Source organism: Hemicordylus capensis, chromosome 1 (assembly GCF_027244095.1).
Source record: "Hemicordylus capensis ecotype Gifberg chromosome 1, rHemCap1.1.pri, whole genome shotgun sequence".
NCBI lineage: Eukaryota > Metazoa > Chordata > Lepidosauria > Squamata > Cordylidae > Hemicordylus > Hemicordylus capensis.
The window spans coordinates 32,033,112-32,053,425 of NC_069657.1; the positions used below are offsets into that span (position 1 = coordinate 32,033,112).

General features: G+C 43.6%; 1 protein-coding gene across 1 annotated transcript; it reads left to right on the forward strand.

Annotated features, from left to right (window-relative positions):
- Positions 1 to 272: 272 nt before the first annotated feature.
- Positions 273 to 20,065, forward strand: LOC128340316 (alpha-1-antitrypsin-like). Its single transcript, XM_053285289.1, has 4 exons — positions 273 to 924; positions 3,114 to 3,384; positions 7,008 to 7,155; positions 19,868 to 20,065. Exons 1-4 carry the CDS (start codon positions 273 to 275, stop codon positions 20,063 to 20,065), a joined length of 1,269 nt encoding a protein of 422 aa, XP_053141264.1.
- The last annotated feature ends 249 nt before the right edge of the window (positions 20,066 to 20,314 follow it).

Sequence of the window (20,314 nt, forward strand, 5' to 3'; positions counted from 1 at the left end):
GGAAAGTAGTTGGAAAGGTTAGGCTCACTGTACTGAATCATCCTTCCTCTGTACTTCAGCCAGGAATTATATTGCTACACCTAAGTTAAACATAAGATATGAATTACTGTATCTGAATACAGATCCATTCTTGTGTATACTGTGCACAGATAGTATGAGTGTTGATAATGTGTGATTATGGCTAAAATATCTTTTAATTCCTGGGATTGTGAATGAGGGTTTAAGAATGCATCAGTCCTCTAATGTAGTCTACTGGTTTTGTTTTTTAGGAAATGAAGCTCATCTTCTTCTTGTTGTTATTGATTGGTCCTCAACTCCATTGTTCAGATCATTTTCCAGGATATCACAATCACAGCCATTGCCAGCATGCTCAAAGAGACCAACTTCCACTTGAAGTCCCCCGTGACATCCCAAACTATTGTAAAATAGCTTCCAGTAATACTGACTTTGCATACAGATTGTACAACCTAATTGTTACAAATGGAACTGACAAAAATGTTTTCTTTTCTCCCCTGAGCATCTCCACAATTTTTGCCTTGCTGACCCTGGGTGCTAAAGGTGAAACGTTTAATCAGATTAACAAAGCACTTGCATTTAATCTATCAGAGATCGAAGAGAAGGAGATACATGATGGATTTCGACAGCTCACCCACGTGCTTAACCATCCACATAAACAAGCACAGGTGAACATAGGGAATGCCTTGTTCATAAATGACTCATTTACAATATTGCCTAAATTTTTAGAGGATACCAAGACCTGGTACAATGCCAAAGCCTTTTCTGTCAACTTTGGGAATACTGTGGAAACTAAAAAACAGATAAATGCGTATGTGGCAGAAAAAACACATGGGAAAATAGCCCATGCTATTGATCACCTCGCCAAATACACTGCAATGCTTATGTTGAACTATATCTTCTTCAAAGGTAAGTTGAAAAGTTATTATAAACTAACTGACCTGGTGCAGAGCATCTGCGCCCCTAGTTTTCCCTGTCTTTCCCCCACATTCCTTCACCCGTTCTCGCCTGCTTCAGCCCCAGTTTGTTCTCCCCCTCCCCCTTCAAACCCAGCTGCCACTTCCGCTCAGCAGCTGGCCCACTGGCAGAGGTGTATCAAGGGAAAATAGCACCCAGGGCAAGCACTGAAATTGCACCCCCTTTCCAAACATCTGACACCCATCTTTCAGATAACTTTACCATAATATCAGCTCAAAAATACAAGTCAAGCTTGTTAATCTTTTAATATTTCAATAACTATTTAGCAGTGGATGTAGCCAAACATAAGTTTTAAAAATAAATGGAGAATTTGACTTTTCCCAGATACTCTGAAAATAATTAAAGGATATGCAGTGTAAATTGTGTCACTGCCTGAAATATATTCTAGTATTTCAGAAAGACAGTTAAAATGAGAGAGAAAGAGCAAGAAACTCCCAGTGGGCCTTAATACTAAGGATTTCACACTGATTCAAAGACAAACTCCCCATTAATAGTCATATTATTAAGACATCACATTTAACTCAGTTATCACAAGAAGCAAAGTAAGAGCAAATGAGTACAATGCTAGCTCATAAGCTTCAGCTCAGTATTCACAAGCCCTGATTCTCTGTACATAGTGCCAAACTGAATATGTGTACAGTGACATATTAATTTTTTTAAAAAAAAATTTCTTTACCTGTAGTCCCTTTGGGGGGGCTTCCTAAAGGCCGTGGGGTGTGTGCAAAGGTTCCCCCTCCCCCCGCTAGCCTCTAGGAGGTCCTAGAGGCCATTTGAGCATATGCGGTGGCCATTTTTAAAAATAAATTTTTTTTAAAGGCTGCTGAGAACAAAATGGCCACCGTGCATACTCAAATGGCCTCTGTGAGGCCTGGCATGGCCTAGGGCCTAACAAAGGCCATTTGAGCATGTGCGGTGGCCATTTTGTTTTCGGTGGCCTTTTTTAAAAAAAAATTTAAATGGTGCCCCCCTTCAAGTGGCGACCGGGGCATGTGCCCTGCCTGCCCCACCATAGATACACCCCTGCCTGCTGGCCTGGCTGCTGCTTCCTCTCACTGGGTGGCACTTTGACTTGCTGCCTGGTGGCCAACCTGGCCACTACTTCATTTCCTCTCAGCAGGCAGCAATTTCTCTCGCCGCCTGGTGGCACTGCTTACTTTTGCTGGCCGCTGGCCTTCCTCTCCCCCTCCCCTCATTCGCAAAATCTCGTGAGAGCTGCCACACATGGGATTAGCCACGGGTATGTCTTAGTGAATTATATAGATAGATAGTTATAGTAGAAACATTCACTCATAATTTATACATTCAGAATGATGGAATTCTCTCTGCACAGAGTTAATAATGTAGCAGGCAACTGAGCAAAATCATCAGCTGAAATACAGACTGTGCAATCACATAGGAAGCTGGCAGTGGCATGGGTGCAACCCTTCAGCAGTGGCCCCTGGCACCCTAGCCATGGCCCCTGCATTTGACATCAAATGCTTTGCCCTCTGCATCTGACCCGTCTGTTCCATGATGGCTCCACCCTTGCTTTCGTGCTTGGTCAGTTTGAGAGCAAAATGTGCTGGAGTAATTTTCCATTTTTTGTGGTGGTTGCAGAGTAAAATCGTGAATGTGCTGGATGCTTCATCATGATTTTTAGCTAGAGAGAACTGAATGTTTCTTAGATATTCTGATCCTCCATCCTGTAAAGGTTTCAGTGCCTCAGTGCTCTTTTTATATAGTTTTTTGATACCTAACAGGATTCAAGAGTTTCCTTACACTTGGGTTTCTTAACCATTTAATTTCTGGCAATGTCATTTGTTGAACTCAAGTGATTTTCTGTACAGCTATTATATACACATTTGTCAGTTTGGGAATAATAATAATAATAATAATAATAAATAATTCACCATCAGCCAATTACAAAATGCAACTTTACTGGGAACAGCCTACATTCTGCGACAATATCTATAACAACAGCAACAACATTGACAATAAAATTCAGCCATCCTAGGTCCTTGGGAAGGACTCGATGTCTGGATAAAACAAACCAGTCAATAACACCTGTCTGACTGTGTAAATAAATAAATAATATATAAAATTAATATTCACACTACTAAGTTGCCCATTTGTCTCCTAAGGCTACTGGAAAATACCTTTTGACTCTAAATATACCAGCGAAGAAGATTTTTTTGTAAATGCAACCACAACCGTCAAAGTTGACATGATGTTCCAAAAAGGATATTACAAGGTTCTCCATGATGAAGATGCATTTTCCTGGGTGGTGGAAATACCTTACAAAGGACATGCCTCCGCATGGTTCCTCCTGCCATCTAATGGGAAGCTGAATGATGTGGAGGGGTCTTTGGAGAACAATATTTTTTCTAAATGGATGGCAAAAGTTAGATACAGGTAAAGCATTTTTTAAAATGTCTCCTCTGTTTATAGAGGTGTTTTTCAGCATTCTGCCTATACAGAACCTGAATATTCTGCATTATAAAGTCAACATTTTGGGTCCTATTTATAGGAAATTTGGTTTGGAAAATCTACTTTGCAAGGAGTATGATCTGAGCAAGGTTTAGAAAATTCTGATGAATAACGACTGAGTCTCAGCTGTTGTGTAATTTTCTTCTTAAATCTATACCTCCCATTGTTTGCAATCATTTCTCCTCCAAAGAATGTATTTTTAAAATCCCTATATTTCCAATATGCAGTAGTGGCCAGTAGGGGTTGCATTAGATGCAGCTTATTCCCATTCTTCTTGCCCTGTCCTGACTGTCTCTCTTTCTGTCTCTTACCACTCCCACCACAGTGTTAATCCCACACACATGAGCTGGCCATTTGCCAGGTAATCTAGCAAGTGACTGGTTAATTGCTGTTACTGGATAAAATTCAGGAGGTGGTGAACCCTCCCACTTAGGACATCACTATAACACCAATAGTTACTTCCAAGTTTGTGTATTATTTTTTTATTCATCTTATGCTCTGAAGATGCTTTAGGAATCATGGACATCTTCAGGCTGATTGTCTCCAACAGGAAAAGATGCTTGGGAAATTCAGCCAGTTGCATTGATGCTTATATTGGTGTGAACTGGTAACACTTGTAGACTATTGCTTTTCAAAGTGAGAGTCATTTGAAAGGAGTTCTGCAATGTCCCATACTCTCTCCAGTGCTTTTTAACAGCTACATGAAATTGCTTGCAGAGACCAGAAGAGATATGGTGCATATTGATAATATATCAATCTTATATTAATAATTTGGCATTATCAATAAGCTGATAACACCCACATCTATTTCTTCATTTCAACCTCATCAGGAACTGGCATAACTTCCCAAAATGTCTGCCTGGAGGCGGGAATGGGCTGGATGAGCAATAGTGAACTAAAGTTGAATCCAAATAAGATGGAAGTATTGATCTGGGATGGAGGGGTGGGGATTGAGAGATAGTTTAGATTGACCTATTCTGGATGGGTTACATTCCCCCCATAAAGAACAAATATGGCACTCCTGGACCCAAAATTCTCTCTCTTAGCCTACTTTCCAGTAAGCTTATGAGATCACCTGGCATTCTGTGTGTGTGTGTGTGTGTGTGTGTGTGTGTGTGTGTGTGTGTGTGTGTGTGTGTCCGCCACCACCAATTCGCAACGCCTAGACCAGTATGAACCAAATCAGGTACAGTTGTAGGGACACATAGGGATACCTCAACAGCATAGTTTGTGATGATGTCATCTACCCCAATCCAAGATGGCAGACATGTAAACCTTTGAGCCACAAGTGGGATAACTTGTGAACTGCTTAACTGATTTGAACCAAATTTGCTACAGCTGTAGGGACACATAGGGATGCCCAAATGGCATGGTATGTGATAATGTCATCCACTCCAGTTCAAGATGGCAGCTGCATAAACATCTAAGGCACAAGCAGGCTAATTTGTGGACTGTCTAACCCATTTGAACCAAATTGGATACAGTTTCAGTAAGTGACACACATGGACACCACAATGGCATAGTTTGTGATGATGCCATCCACCCCAATCCAAGATGGCAGGCGCATACACTTTTGAGGCGCAAGTGGGCTAACTTGTGAACCGCTTGACCAATTTGAACCAAATTTGCTACAGCTGTTGGGACATATAAAGATGTACCAATGGTGTAGTTTGTGATGATGTCATCCACCCTGATTCAAGATGGCAGACGCATAAACTTTGGAGGTGCAAGTAGGTGGAGGTGCAAGTGGAGGTGCAAATTCATGTTAAGCAACATGAATTGCTTAACTGATTTGAAGCAAATTTGCTACAGCTGTAGTGACACATAGGGACACTTCAACAGCATAGATTGTGATGATGTCATCCAACCAATTCAAGATGGCAGACACATAAACATTTGACGCACAAGTGGGCTAACTTGTGAACTGCTTAACCAATTTAAACCAAATTTGCTACAGCTGTAGGAACACATAGAGATGTCCCGATTGTGTCATTTGTGGCAATGTCATCCACCTTGATCCAAGATGGTGGATGCGTGAACTTTTGAAGCACAAGTACACTAACCTGAGGAGTGTCCATTTGAACCAAATTTGATACAGTTGTAGTGAGTGACACACAGGGACACCTCAATGGTATAGTTTGTAATAATGTCATCCACCCTGATTCAAGATAGTGGATGCATGGACATTTGAAATGCAAGAGATCTAACTTGTGAACCTCGATTTGAGATTCAGTCCACATTTAGTCCAGTTGTAAAGACAGTGAAAGGTAAGTAGGCTGATTAGTTCTTACTGTGTTCTATGTGACGCTGCCTTTGTATATAGTCCAGAAACAACAATTGGTGCAGAATGTGGCAGTCAGACTGATCTCAGAGACAACCCAAGAAAGTACACAACACCAATCTTAAAAGAACTACACTGGCTGCCAAAATATTTCTGAGTAAATACAAAGTGCTGGTTATTACCTATAAATCCCTGGGTCCAGTGGACTTAAGAGAGAGCTTTCTCTCTCAAGAACCCTGCCACCTATTGAGGTCATCTGTGGAGGTCTGATTAGAGTTGCGACCTGATCATTTGGTGGCAACTCAAGACCATGCCTTTTCTGTGGCTGCCTCAGAACTTTGGATACTACCTGTCAAAATAAGAGTGTCTCCATCTCTACCTGCCTTGATCTTAAGACCCTTATCATCTGTTTTCTCAGGTTTTAGTTTAAAAGATTTTTAAAACTGTTTTTATTTTTGCTGTATTTTTAAAGAATGTTTTAGGGATGTGAGGAACTTTCTGAGCTTGGAATGTTCTCACTTGAAAAAGGCCATTGCAAGAGAACACCCATTTCCATTCCTAAAGAGAACACCCTTCAAATGAAGGGCTTGTTCCATCAGAACAACTAGCTCAACCGGTGTTCCGTTTTGGAATGGAACACTTGCAATGGCCTATTTCAAGTGAGAATGTTCTGAGCTCAGAATGTTCTGCACATCCCTAGTGCATATATCAGAGGGTCTGCCTAATGGTGCAGTGGGGAAATGACTTGATTAGCAAGCCAGAGGTTGCCTGTTCGAATCCCCACTGGTATGTTTCCCAGACTATGGGAAACACCTATATCGGGCAGCAGCAATATAGGGAGATGTTGAAAGGCATCATCTCATACTGTGCGGGAGATGACAAAGGTAACCCCCTCCTGTATTCTACCAAAGACAACCACAAGGCTCTGTGGTCACCAGGAGTCGACACTGACCCGACGGCAGAGATATCACAAATAAATAATAAACTGTTCTCAATGAATTAGATGTATTCATGTAGCAGTGGGTAACTGTGATCTTGTGGGTCATTTAAAAACCACTTTCCCATCTCCACTGAGATGTTTCTTGATAAAAGAAAGGAAACCAAGGAAAAAATCAGAAGTAAGCTGTCATGACTGCAGAATAAAAATAGTATAATATCAAGTTGTATGCAGCACACACACTGCAAATGGAACATATATTACTGGGTATTAAATTACCTGTTACCCATCATGTAAGGTCTGTTTTGGGGTATTTTTTGTGTTAACCAGATATATAGAACTGCGTGTTCCAAAATGTTCTGTTACTACATCCTATTCTCTCAAAAAACTGATGAAGGAACTGGGTGTGACTGATGTCTTTAATGGCAATGCTGATCTGTCTGGAATTACTGGAAGAAGCAGTCTGTCGGTTTCTGAAGTAAGTATGCATGGGATCAGTAGAAAACATTGCCTCATTTCTCCCTTGAATCAAGTATTTTTGGCCATTTTATGTGTCATGATCAGAATTTTTACTAATATAATTGACAAATTCCCCTCTAAGCATTGTCCAAAAGCAATACAATTAAGTATTTGTATGTCAGTTGAGTCAGTGTGATGAATTTCAGGTAACCAAACTTATCAGAAGAAGCAGCTCCAACTTTATGAAGGCAGCATGAGTATTCTCATGCAGAAAAGGTTTCCAATGGGTCTCCCTCCAATGACCTCTGCCCACCTCACCCCACTCCGGCAAAGTCCCAGCCCTATAAAGCTTATAGGGCAGCAATTGAACCATTTTTTCTTTAGTATTGACATAGTAACAGTGTATCATGCATGTGGGGGTGACGGTGACAGTGTAGAACACAGGGTTGGGGTTAGGGTTGTGTGTTTTGTTTTGTTTTCAGTTTTGTTTTTGGCCTGAGTCTGAAACACCCCCATCTTGTTCTTTGTTCGAAATCAGCCAATCTGAAACATCCCAATTTTGTTCTTTGTTCGAAATTGCAAAATCCGAATCCAAAATGTTTTGGATTTTAAAAACACGGCCCCAAGGCAAAATTAGTGGATGGGGGGTGGTAGTGCCCAATGGGTGGAAGGAAAAATCTTAATTTTTCCCATAGCGAATAGTGGAGGTTTCAGCAAAAGTATAGCTTCACGTCAGGGTGGAAGGTGTGGCCCAGAGCAGAGTTGGGTGGGTGGTAGTGCCCAGTGGGGGCAAGGAAGCTCCCAGAATTATTTCAAAGGAATTGAGCAGAAGGCTGATTTTTAAAGATTTAATGGGGTTTAAAGTTCTTCCCCATAGGGAATGATGGAGGCTTCAGCAGCCCCATAGCTCCACTTGGGGAGCACCGGGGTGGCCCAGAGTGAGTGACGGTGTAGAACACAGAGGGTGCCAACCACCCTCATGGGTTGCTAACCCATGGGATACTGAGTTCTTTTGTTTCTGAGATTTTTTGAGTGTGGATTCTCTGGTAGCATATGAGAGTGGATTCATGGTTTGTCATTGAAAATATCACATGCTACCAGAGAATCTACACTCCGAACACCTCAGAAACAACAGAACCCAGCACCCCATGGCTCTGGGCCACCCTGGTGCCCCCCAGATGGAGTTATGGGTCTGCTGAAACCTCCATTATTCCCTATGGGGAAAACCCTTAAAGATGCATAAATTTCAACAATTCCTAAGAAATCAGCCCTTTGGAATCAACCCACCCACCCCACTGTTTTGCCCCTCAGGCCCCCTTTCTAACCCGAACTTGCCCCAAAGACATGTAAAGAGAAATTCTTTAAAAATCAGCCCTTTTCCCAATTCCTTTGGCATCTGGGTGGCAGCAGGCACCCATTGGGGCACTACCACCTGACCCACACTTCTGCCCCCAAAGCCCCCTTTCTGCCCCAGATCCACCCCAAATAACATCAACATCACACATCAACAACAACAGAGCTTTGCAAAGAACCAGGCAGATTTCCAAAGGTCATGCACATCCACATCCCCACCCCCCAGAAATGCAATTGATCTACACACAACAGCATGAAACAACAACAATGAAATGCACACTGCCCCACACAGTGTGCACACTGCCCCACTTGCCAATGAGGGCCAATTTCCTGAATTAAATTTCCTGAAAAGGAATAAGGAGGCAATTGCCTACAGAACAGCCCTTGCTTTCGCTGGCCAGTTTGCAGGCTGGAAGGGCCAGAAATTCAAACAGATGTCAAAACTCTAAATGGATACAGAATGAGAAGGACTTCCTGCGATTGCAAAATGGAGTTCCTAAACAGCTGAAACAACAAAATGTTTTGTATCCGAAACAGCGATGTTTTGTTTCGGCTACAAAATTCTCTGTTTTGAGCAGTGGGTGTTTTGTTTCGGCTACAAAACAGCCAAAATGGCGTGTCTGGGGCACAAAACATTTTGTAACCATAACAAAATCCACACCCTTACTGGCAGCACCATTTTAGTATTCCCAGATGCCCTATACCTATGCCCTATATTGGAAGTCTAAAATGGCACCATTGACAATGGTGGCACCAAACAAACAAAAAGATCTCTGCAGCTTCACCTTCAGCCCTGCCACAAGTGATAGCAACAATGCCCCTAGCTCCACTAATGAAGAAAGAGCATCTGTTCACCATTGATCACTAAACTTTATAGTTGAATGGTGTGACTCACCAAGTGGCAGTGGACAGCAGAGATAGCGGCAGATGCTCATTCTTCATGACACCAGAGCAGCTCTCTCTTCTGAGTTAGTCATTCTCTGCCATCCTATCCTTTCACCTTTCACACTTGCAAAAAAGCCCACCAGATGCCTTTGAGAAGCCCGCAGGCAAGAGGTGTGGGCCTGCCTCTCTCCTGCTGTTGTTCCCCTGCATCTGGTATTCAGAGTAGGGGTGTGCATTTTGGAATTTTCTTGTTTCGATTTGTATCCGAATCGAAACACCCCCGTTTTGTTTTGTACCCAAATTTGCTGAATCCGAATCAGCCCTGTTTTGTTTTGTAGCCGAATTTTCCGAATCTGAATCTGGATCGATTTGGATTTTTTAAAAGGGTACCAGGGCAAAAAGAGTGGGTGGTGCTGGTAGTGTCCAATGGGTGGAAGCTACCACCCACATTTCAAAGAAATTAGGCAAAGGGCTGATTTTTTGTGAATTTTTAAAGTTTACACATCTTTAAGAATTTTCCCATAGGGAATAATGGGGATTCCAGCAAATGTATCGCTTCAAATCAAGGGGAAAGGGATGACCCAGAGTGGAGTGTGGTGGGTGGTAGTGCCCACAGGGGGCAAGGAAACTTCCAGAATTATCTCAAAAGAATTAGGAACATAGGAAACTGCCATATACTGAGTCAGACCATTGGTCTATCTAGCTCAGTATTGTCTTCACAGACTGGCAGCGGCATCTCCAAGGTTGCAGACAGGAATCTCTCTCAGCCCTATCTTGGAGAAGCCAGGGAGAGAACTTGAAACCTTCTGCTCTTCCCAGAGCTTCATCCCCTGAGGGGAATATCTTGCAGTGCTCACACATCAAGTCTCCCATTCAGATGCAACCAGGGCAGATCCTGCTTAGCTATGGAGACAAGTCATGCTCAGCCACAAGACCAGTTCTCCTCTCCATTGGGCAAAGGGCTGATCTTTTGTGAATTGTTGCAGTTTGCGTGTCTTTTAAGATTTCTCCCATAGGGAATAATGGAGGTTTCAGCAGCCCCATAATTCCACTTGGGGGGCACTGGGGTTTCCCACCTCCATACCCACAAGCCCTTGGGGTACTGGGTTTTGTGTTTCTGAGGTGTTCAATGTAGATTCTCTGGTAGTATATGAGATTTTCAGTGAAAAACAAGAATCCACTCTCATATGCTACCAGAGAATCTACACTCAGAACACCACAGAAACAACAGAACCCAGCACCCCCACCCCATGGGTTAGCAACCCTTCCCCTAGCCAATGTGGGGTCAGTAAAGAGTGGCAAGAAGCAAAAGAGCCAATGGGGAACAAGGAGGGAATGCAGGTCAGCCCATGATTTAGGTCACTGATCAGAAGGCTGGAAGGGTGGGAAATTCAAAGAGATGTCAAACACAAAATTGAGACTTGCTCAGAGATCACCACAAAATGGAGGTCCGAAACAACAAAACGTTTTGTAGCCAAAACACAGACGTTTTGTTTTGTATACAAAACTTTTGGATCTGGAAAATTGGTGTTTTGTTTTGTCACCTGAAACAGGCTGTTTTGGGTACAAAACGTTTTGTATCCGAAACGTTTCGCACATCCCTAATTCAGAGGAATCTTGCCTCTGAGGCTGGAGGTGGCCTATAACCACCAGACTAGGAGCCATTGATAGACCTATCATCCATGAATTTGTTTAAGCCCCTTTTAAAGCCATCCAAGCTAGCAACCATTACTACATCCCATGGCAGAAAATTCCATAGATTAATTATGCACTGTATGAAAAAGTGCTTCTTTTTGTTGGTTCTAAATTTCCTGGCCTTTAGTTTCATGAAATGACCCCAGGTTCTAGTGTTGTGAGAGAGGGAGAAAAATTTCTCTCTGTCCACTCTCTCTACTCCCTGCATAATTTTATACACCTCTTTCATAACTCCACGTAGTCACCTCTTTTCCAAAGTAGAGCCCCAGATGCTGTAGCCTTGCCATGTAATGAAGGTGCTCTAGTCCCCTGATCATCTTGGTTGCTTTCTTCTGCACCTTTTACAGTTCAGCAATGTCCTTCTTAATGTCCTTTTACAGTTTAACAATGTCCAGAACTGCATGGAGTATTCCAAATGTGGCCACATCATAGATTTATATAAGAACATTATAATATTAGCATTTTTATTTTCAATTCCATTCCTAATGATCCCTTGCATGGAATTAGCCTTTTACACAGCTGCCATGCACGGAGTCGACACTTTTAAGCTGTTTACCATGACCCCAAGATCTTTCCTGGTCAGTCATTGACAGCTCAGACCCCATCAGTGTATATGTGAAGCTGAAGTTTTTTGCCTCCGTGTGCATCACTTTACACTTGCTTACACTGAACAACATTTGTCATTTTGTCACCCACTCACCCTCTTCAGAGAGATCCTTTTGGAGCTTCTCACTATCTGGTTTGGATTTTACTAGCCTAAATAGTTTAGTGTCGTCTGCAAATCTGGCCACTTGCTGCTTATCCCAACTTTCTAGACCATTTATGAACAAGTTAAAGAACACTGATCCAAGTACAGATCCTTGGGGAACCCCACTTTAGGGATGAGCCTGGACCGGTCCGGAGGCCATTCTAAAGGCCTCCGGACCGGTCCGGACCTGGGCGGTTCGGTTCAGGTGGGGGGGTTGCTTTAAGAGCGGGGGAGGGTTTACTTACCCCTCCTGCCACTTTCCCACTCTGGCACCCATGATTTCAGTAGTAATTAGGGTGGCAGGATACCTCCCTGCTGCCCCTTCCCCGCTTTTGCTATGAAAAGCTCCCAGGAGTCCCCTGCGAGCACACACACATCACAGAGAAGTGAAGCATGTGCACAACGTGCGCGTGTGCAGAGGACTCCTGGGAGCTTTTCATAGCGAAAGCGGGGAAGGGGCGGCAGGAAGGTAACCTGCCGCCCCAATTAATACTAAAATTATGGGTGCCAGAGCGGGAAAGCGGCGGGAGGGGTAAGTAAACCTTCTCCCGCTCTTAAAGCAACCCTCACCCCAGTGCTGGATCGCAGTTTGGCGGTTCCGTGCACACCCCTACCCCACTTCTTTCTTACTTCTATTGTGAAAACTGTCCATTTATTTCTACCCTTCATTTCCTGTTCTTCAACCAGTTATCAATCCACACATGAACCTATACTTTTATGCCATGACTGCTAAGTTTACTCAAGAGCCTTTCATGGGAAACTTTGTCAAAAGCTTTTTGGATGTCCAATTATACAATGGGGCTATTCCCACGATCGGGAAAAATTGGGCTAGGAAAGCCTAGCCCAATTCTTCCCAATTGTCAGAACCACTGGGCTCAGCTACGAGCCCAGTGGTTCTGGAACGGGTAACCTTCTCGGGAACCCCTGCCCCAAAACCAGGTTTGCGGAGCAAGTGCTCTCCAAACCTGGTTTTTTTAATCGTGAGTAGCCATGGTGTGGCTTTGCACCACACCTACTCATGAGTAGACCCCCATCCAGGAGGCTTAAAAGCAGCCTCCTGGCTCAGGGGTCTCCCCAGTATGCCCTGCGCGCTCACGCAGGGCATACTGGGGCTTGCAGGGGCCACGTGGCCCCCTAGCTCCCAAGCCCCTGCCGGCTCCGTCTTGGAGCCGGCAATCATGTGGGCGGCCAATCCAGCCACCCAGGGCTCCCTCCCCGCTCTGATCATAAGACCCGGTCCAATGTCAACCAGATGACCTTTATCCACATGCCTGTTGACACTCTCAAAAAACTCCAAAAGATTAGTGAGGCAAGACTTGCCTTAGCAGAAGCCATGCTGGTTCCCCTTCATCAAGGCCTGTTTTTCTATATGTTTAACAATTTTGTCCTTAAGTATACTTTCCATCAATTTACCCAGCACAGAAGTTAAACTAACCAGCCTGTAACTTCCCAAATCCCCCCAGGATCCCTTTTTGAAAATTGTAGTTACGTTATCTGCTTTTCGGTCCTCTGATACAGAGCCTGACTATAGTGAGAAGTTACATAATTTTCCTAGGAGATCAACAATTCTACATTGGAGTTCCTTCCGAATACTTGGGTGTATTCCCTCTGGCCCTAGCAATTTATTAATGTTTAGTTTTTCAAGATAGTTTAGATCTTCCTTTCTAGTAATCTCAACTTGGCCCAGTCCTTCAGCCTCCAAGTCTGAGAAACTCAGTTCCGGAGCGGGTATGTGGTTAGTATCCTCTGTTGTGAAGATAGATGCAAAAAACTCATCCTACTTCTCTGCACTCTCCTTATCCTCCTTAATAATCCCTTTCATGCCCACATCATCTAAGGGTCCAACCACCTCCCTGCTCTTTTCTGCTTCTGATATATTTAAGTAAGTTTTTGTTATTCTCCTTGACACTTTAGTTTTTGTTATTCCCCTTGACACTTCTAGATATATGCTCCATAAACTCTCTTTTTGCATCCCTCATCTCCTTGCATTTCTTTTGCTAGAGTTTGTGTACCTTTCTGTTCTCTTCATTTGAGCAGGACTTCAATTTTCTAAAGGAAGTCTTCTTCCTTTTTATAGCTTCCCTGACTACTTCTTTGCCACACTGGTGTCCTCCTGAACTTGATGGTACCATTCTTCCTCCTTGGCATAATTCCAACTGAGCTTCTATTATTCTGGTTTTGAATAATTTCCATGCTTTCTGGATATGACTCTCCTGACTTTCCCTTTCAGCTTCCTTTTTACCAAACCCCTCATTTTGTAGAAGTTTCCTCTTCTGAAGTCCAACGCATCTGTTGGTTGTGCTCCACTCACATATAAGCTGAATTGGATACACTATGGTTGCTATTCCCCAATGGTTCTACAACTCTGACATTTCACACCAGGTTCTGGGCACCACTCAGGATTAAATCCAAGGTTGCTCTGGTTGCTTCCACAACCAACTGTTATACAGTAGCGATGTACATAAACCTGTTCAGAGGCCCCCAAACAGGTCTGAACACTGGCCGGTTCGAATAGTTCGATGGCTGAGGTGGGATAACTTTAATGGCGGGGGAGGGTGCACTATCCCCTCCCTCCACTTTTCTGCCACTGGTGCTCACTGGGAAACCCGTATGGCAGGGCGGCAGTGTACCTCCCTGCCACCCCATCCGCTCTTCGGACCAAAAGTAGGCAGAAGTAGCTCACGCATGTGCACACATCAGGTGTGTGCACATTGCGCTCACGTACATTGGGTGTGCACACATTGGGCATGCACGCAATGTGCACACACATGAGAGCTACTTCTTCTGGTCCAGAGAGTGGACAGGGTGTCAGGGAGGTATGCTGCTGTCCCACCAGACAAGATTTCGGAGGGAGGAGTTAATGCACCCTCCCCTGCCCTTAAAGTTATCCCACCCCTGCTGTCAAACTGACCCCTGTTGGTTCCATCCACATCCCTATTCTACAGTGCAGTTATTTAGCATGTCTAGAAAAGTGGCCTCTCTGTCTGTATCCCCACGTGAATTTGCCCCGTATACATGAAGGTAATTGAAGTCACCCATTATTACAGCTCTGCCTCTCTTTGATGCTTCTCTGATCTGCTTCTCCAGGTCACTCTCAGCATTGATCCAGAGGGTGAAAGCACACGCCTAGTAACATATTTTCTTTTAGACCTTGTATTGTCACCCATAATGACTCCGTGAAACTCTCTGATCCTCCTATGTTTTCTAGCTTGTTGGATTCTATCCCTTCTTTAAAATAGAGTGCTACTCCACCCCCAATCTTCCCCTCCCTGTCTTTTCTGTAGAGCTTTTATCCAGGAATAACAGTATCTCACTGGTTCTCACTGTTCCACCAGATTTCTTTTATTGATTGATTGATTGATTGATTGATTGTATTTTTATACCACCCTAACCCAAGGTCTCAGAGTGGTTATACCCATGGTATATATGTTTTCATTAGCAACCAAACACTCCAACTCACCCCTCTTTGCTTGGAGGGTCTAGCACTGGTATATAAATGCCAATTTACACTTACCTGGCATTGGTGTGTGTGCTATCTCCCTTACTGTCACTTGATCTTTTTGAACAGCTGTCATGTGTTTCCATCTGCTCTACTCCTGGTTCTACACTGACCCCTGCTGGTTTATCTGAAATGTTTGCACCCTTGCAGCTTAGTGAATTTTGCTTGCCGAACCAGATACCATCCAGTTCCTGCCAGCAATCCCCCAGGCATCATGTTAAAAGCTGCTCTGCAACCTTTTTTATTTTCAGTGCCAACAGTCTGGTTCCATCTTGGTTCAAGTGGAGCCCATCCCCTTAGTACAGGCTTTGCTTGCCCCAAAATGTATCCCAGTGCCTAACAAATCTAAACCGCTCCTCCCAGCACCACCTTCTCATCCATGCATTGAGACCACTCTGCTCCGCCTGTGATGCATATTAGGGCAGAAAACCCCTAACTTCACATATATGCTGATGATGTCTTAGCTGTCGGGGATTGACCAGGAGAGAAATCTTGGGGTTATGGTGTCATTAAAAGTGTCATTGAAAGTGTCAACACAATGTGCAGCAGCTGTGAAAAAGGCAAATTCCTTGCTTGGAATCGTTTGGAAGGGGATTGAAAATAATATTATAATGTCCCACATATCTATGGTGAGGCAACATTTGGAGTACTGTTTACAGTTCTGTTCACTATACCTCAAAAGAACATGACAGAATTGGAGAACGTACAGAAGAGGCAACTAAGATGATCAAAGAGCACTTACTTACAAGGTAAGACTACAACACCTAGGGCTTTTTAGTTTAGAAAAAAGATGACTGAGGTTTGACTATAAAATTATGTGTGGTGTGAAGAGAGATTTAGAGAGACATTTTTCTCCCTCTCTCACAACACTAGAACCAGAGGTCATCCCCCTGCTAACTGGGCAAAGAGGCACCTTTTACCGTGGTGATTCTCTTTATTTAGCAGGGGGAGAGCAACTGGCCCTATCCACCCCCAGCACAGTACTTCCAGTGACTGTTGCTGGTGTGTGTCTTATGTTTCTTTTTAGAATGTGAGCCCTTTGGGGACAGGGAACCATCTTATTTGTTTGTTATCTCTCTTTGTAAACCGCCCTGAGCCATTTTTGGAAGGGCGGTATAGAAATCGAATTAATAATAATAATAACAATAATAATAATAATAACAACAACAACAACCACCACCACCACCAAGACATTTAGGACTGACAAAAAGAAGTACGTTTTCACACAACACATAATTAACCTATGGATTTCTCTGCAACAAGATGTAATGGCAGCCACCAGCCTGGATAGCTTTAAGAAGAGCTTAGATAAATTCATGGAGGACACGTCTATCAATAGCAACCTATGAGGCAGGATGGCTCTTAGGCCCAAATACTAGTTGCAAGGGAGCAACAGCATGAAATATGGCATGCCCAAATCTCCTGCCTATGGGCTTCCCAGAGGCATCTGTAGGCCACTGTGTGAAACAGGATGCTGGACTAGATAGGACTCGGGCCTGATCCAGCAGGGCTGTTCTTGTTTTATTTTTACAATTATATCCCACTCTTCCTCCAAAGAGCCCTGAGCTGTCTGCCTGGATCACAGGAACATAGGAAGCTGTCATATACCGAGTCAGATCTTTTGTCTATCTAGCTTAGTATTGTCTACACAGACTGGCAGCGGTTTCTCCAAAGTTGCAGGCAGGAATCTCTCTCAGCCCTATCTTGGAGTTGCCAGAGAGGGAACTTGGAATCTAGATGCTCTTCCCAGAGCGGCTCCACCCCCTAAGGGGAATGTCTTACAGTGCTCTCATGTAGTCTCCCATTCAAATGCAACCAGGGCAGACCCTGCTTAGCTAAGGGGACAAGTCATGCTTGCTACTAGTTCTCCTCTCAAGAGCTGGCCTGGTTATGGTTTTGATTATGCTCACAACAATCATATGATTTAAGCAGCCAGTCTCCTGAGTGGATAACTAAAACTAATGACATAATATTATGTCATTGTATGGAGTATTGTATGGGGTTGTGGTTTATGAGGTTATGTAAGATATATTTTAATGAAATTGTGTTGCTGTGTATGTTACTGCTTGTAAGCCGCTCTGAGTCTTTTGGGAGTAGGGCGACAAATAAATCTAACTAACTAAATAAATAAGATTTATCATGGAGGTGGGAAAAGATGGAGGTATGACAACCACCACCCTCTTCCTCCCATTTCACTTTATTCCACTCTGGTTCCAAGCCACAGGAAGTGAGGCTTGTCAGAATAACAACCATGAGTGGGTGCAGCAGCCATGCCCCAATGGGCTTATTTTCTTTGATCCACCAAGCTGAATCACCCTGAGAGGCCAGTCTGGAGCAAATCCCTTTACCATACAAGTGATGCCTATCCCATCCTCTGTCTCCTACTTACCTTACCCTGGAAGACACTAGCCTTCTTGAAGTTTATCCTGACAAATGCTCTGGATAACATCCAGTGGGCTCTGATTGGACCCCTCTTTGGGCAGATGAACAATATCCACCCCAAACAGAAGAGTCCTTAAGAAACGGATGCTGGGGGATGGAAATCACCTGGAAAAGGGAAATTCCAAAACTCAAGAAGCAAAGATGCCCAGAACCTTGGAAGAGTTTCAAGAAGCTAAGAGAGAATGAACACCAGAAGTCAAATCTAGTAGGAGTTGGTGTGGAACTTTAATGTGTCAGCAAATGCATGACAGGCTGACAGATCAAACAACCCACGTCTGGGGGTGAAAAGGTGGGAGCCTCAAATCCAGTGCTAGTCATCTTAAGCCCAAAGTACAAATGCAGTATGCTAACCAAGGACTATCTGTCACTGAAAGACTAAAGGCAACAGGCTTGTAGCCAGCCTAAAAGTTAAGGTGGAATGCACCAAAAAATGGTAGAGGGACAGCTTATCTGGCCCCATCGGTCCCAAATCCAAGCAACATTTTAAAATTACAAGTTAGTAAAAAACAATTATGGGGTGCCAAGTGTGCCCTAGTGTGTCATACACACGCGCCGGCCACTTCCCGTATTATGCTGACCAGGGCAGCAAGCGAGTATACAGCCACCCCACAACAACTATTTTGACACCAGTGCCGGCGGGGAAACGTGACAGGGGAGGTGAGGACACCCTCCCTGTGCCTTAAAGCAACCCCCTCCCCACCTCCGAACTGGCTTGAATAGACCCCCGAACCGGTTTATGCACACTCCTAGCTGTGACCGTTTGAAATAGTTGCAGGGATTCCTGACCTTTTTTTTCAAGAAGAAGGAGGAGAAGAAAAAGAAAAAGAAAAAGAAGTGCGCCCCTTCTGTTACAGACTTTCCACTCATACAGATGGTGTGTGTGTGTGTGTGTGTGTGTGTGTGTGTGTGTGTGTGTGTGTGCTCGCATACATGAGATCTGCCACTGAAATTAATGGAAAAAGTAAATTTGGCCTATTAATTCCAGTAAGATTGCTTATGAGTAACATAGCTTATGGATGTGAACCAGTGACTGGAGTAACCCCTCTCCCTCTCTCCCCCCGCCCTCTGTGTCTAGGGAGACACTTGCTCACATCCACACTAAGTTACTCATAAGAAGTCTGACTCAAATTAATGGGTCACATTTCAAAGGTAGTACTCAGTGTTTCTGAAGCCTGTAAGTCAGGCTGAGGAGAGGGGAACACTGAGCTTCAGCATGTAGCTAACCAATCAGAAGCAGAAAAGAAGAGTCCCTCCCCTTCTACAGTGGACTCATTACTAAGGGCATTTAGGCTTCAAGCAGGTGATCCTCAGATGGGGAAGAAATAAAGCGGCTGCAGGTTGGAGATGCAGGAGGACCCTAAGTACCCCCTGGGAGTGCTTCAAGTACCCCTAGGGGGACTAGTACCCCTGCTGGGAATCCCTGAACTTATTGTTCTGTTTTTATGGCTTTTTCTCATCTGGAGAGAGAGAAAGAAGGAAGCCTCTCATATATGTTAGTATTCTTTTTATTTTAAATGGGCCTTAATTATTCATATAATCAGATATAATCCTTTTAATATACGTTTTTAAAAGTAATGCGTTGTATCAGGCCTATCAAATGTTTTATAATAGATGTTAGTATTATTAATAATTGTTATTATACTTCATATGGTCACCTTCTAACAAATGGTTAGGAACATAGCAGCCCTGCTGGGTCAGGCCCAAGGCCAATCTAGTCCAGCATCCTGTATCTCACAGTGGCCCACCAGATGCCTCTGGGAAGCCCACAAGCAGGAAATAGAAGACTAGTAGCCATAGGTAGTCCTGTCTTCCATGAATTATTCTCTGGGTGGTTCACATTACATATTTTATTAGGTAATAAAGGAAAAGAAAAAGCCCACCCATGAATCTGAGTTTTGTCGAAACAATCTTTTGAGACAACTGTTCCAAAAGGGTATAATCTCCCTTGGATAGGAAGTTAGGGTAACCTAAGTCCCTGGCAGGAGTTTCCTTTCCAGTAGAAGACATACAAATCTGTAACAGCAACATGAGAATAGTGGTGTCATTTCAAATGTGCTTCTACTTTCACCTGTGAGATGGAGTGGAGACTAAAATATTATTTTCCCACAGGTTACTCACAAGGCTGCTCTGAATATATGGGAAAATGGCACTGAGGCAGCAGCGGTCACCGTAATTAAATTTATGACAGGACCTGCTCAAATCCCTTCTGTCATCACATTCAACAGACCACACCTACTGATCATAACTGATAATCCAACACAAAGCATAATCTTCATGGGGAAAATTATGAACCCTAATGACTCATGAATATGGTGGCGCAGTGTTAAAACTGCTGCCCTGTAACCAGAAGGTTACAAGTTCGATCCTGACCAGGGGCTCAAGGTTGACTCAGCCTTCCATCCTTCCGAGGTCGGTAAAATGAGTACCCAGAATGTTGGGGGCAATATGCTACATCATTGTAAACCGCTTAGAGAGCTCCGGCTATAGAGCGGTATATAAATGTAAGTGCTATTGCTATTGCTATTGCTATTGCTGAATATGAAGTGAATAGAGGGA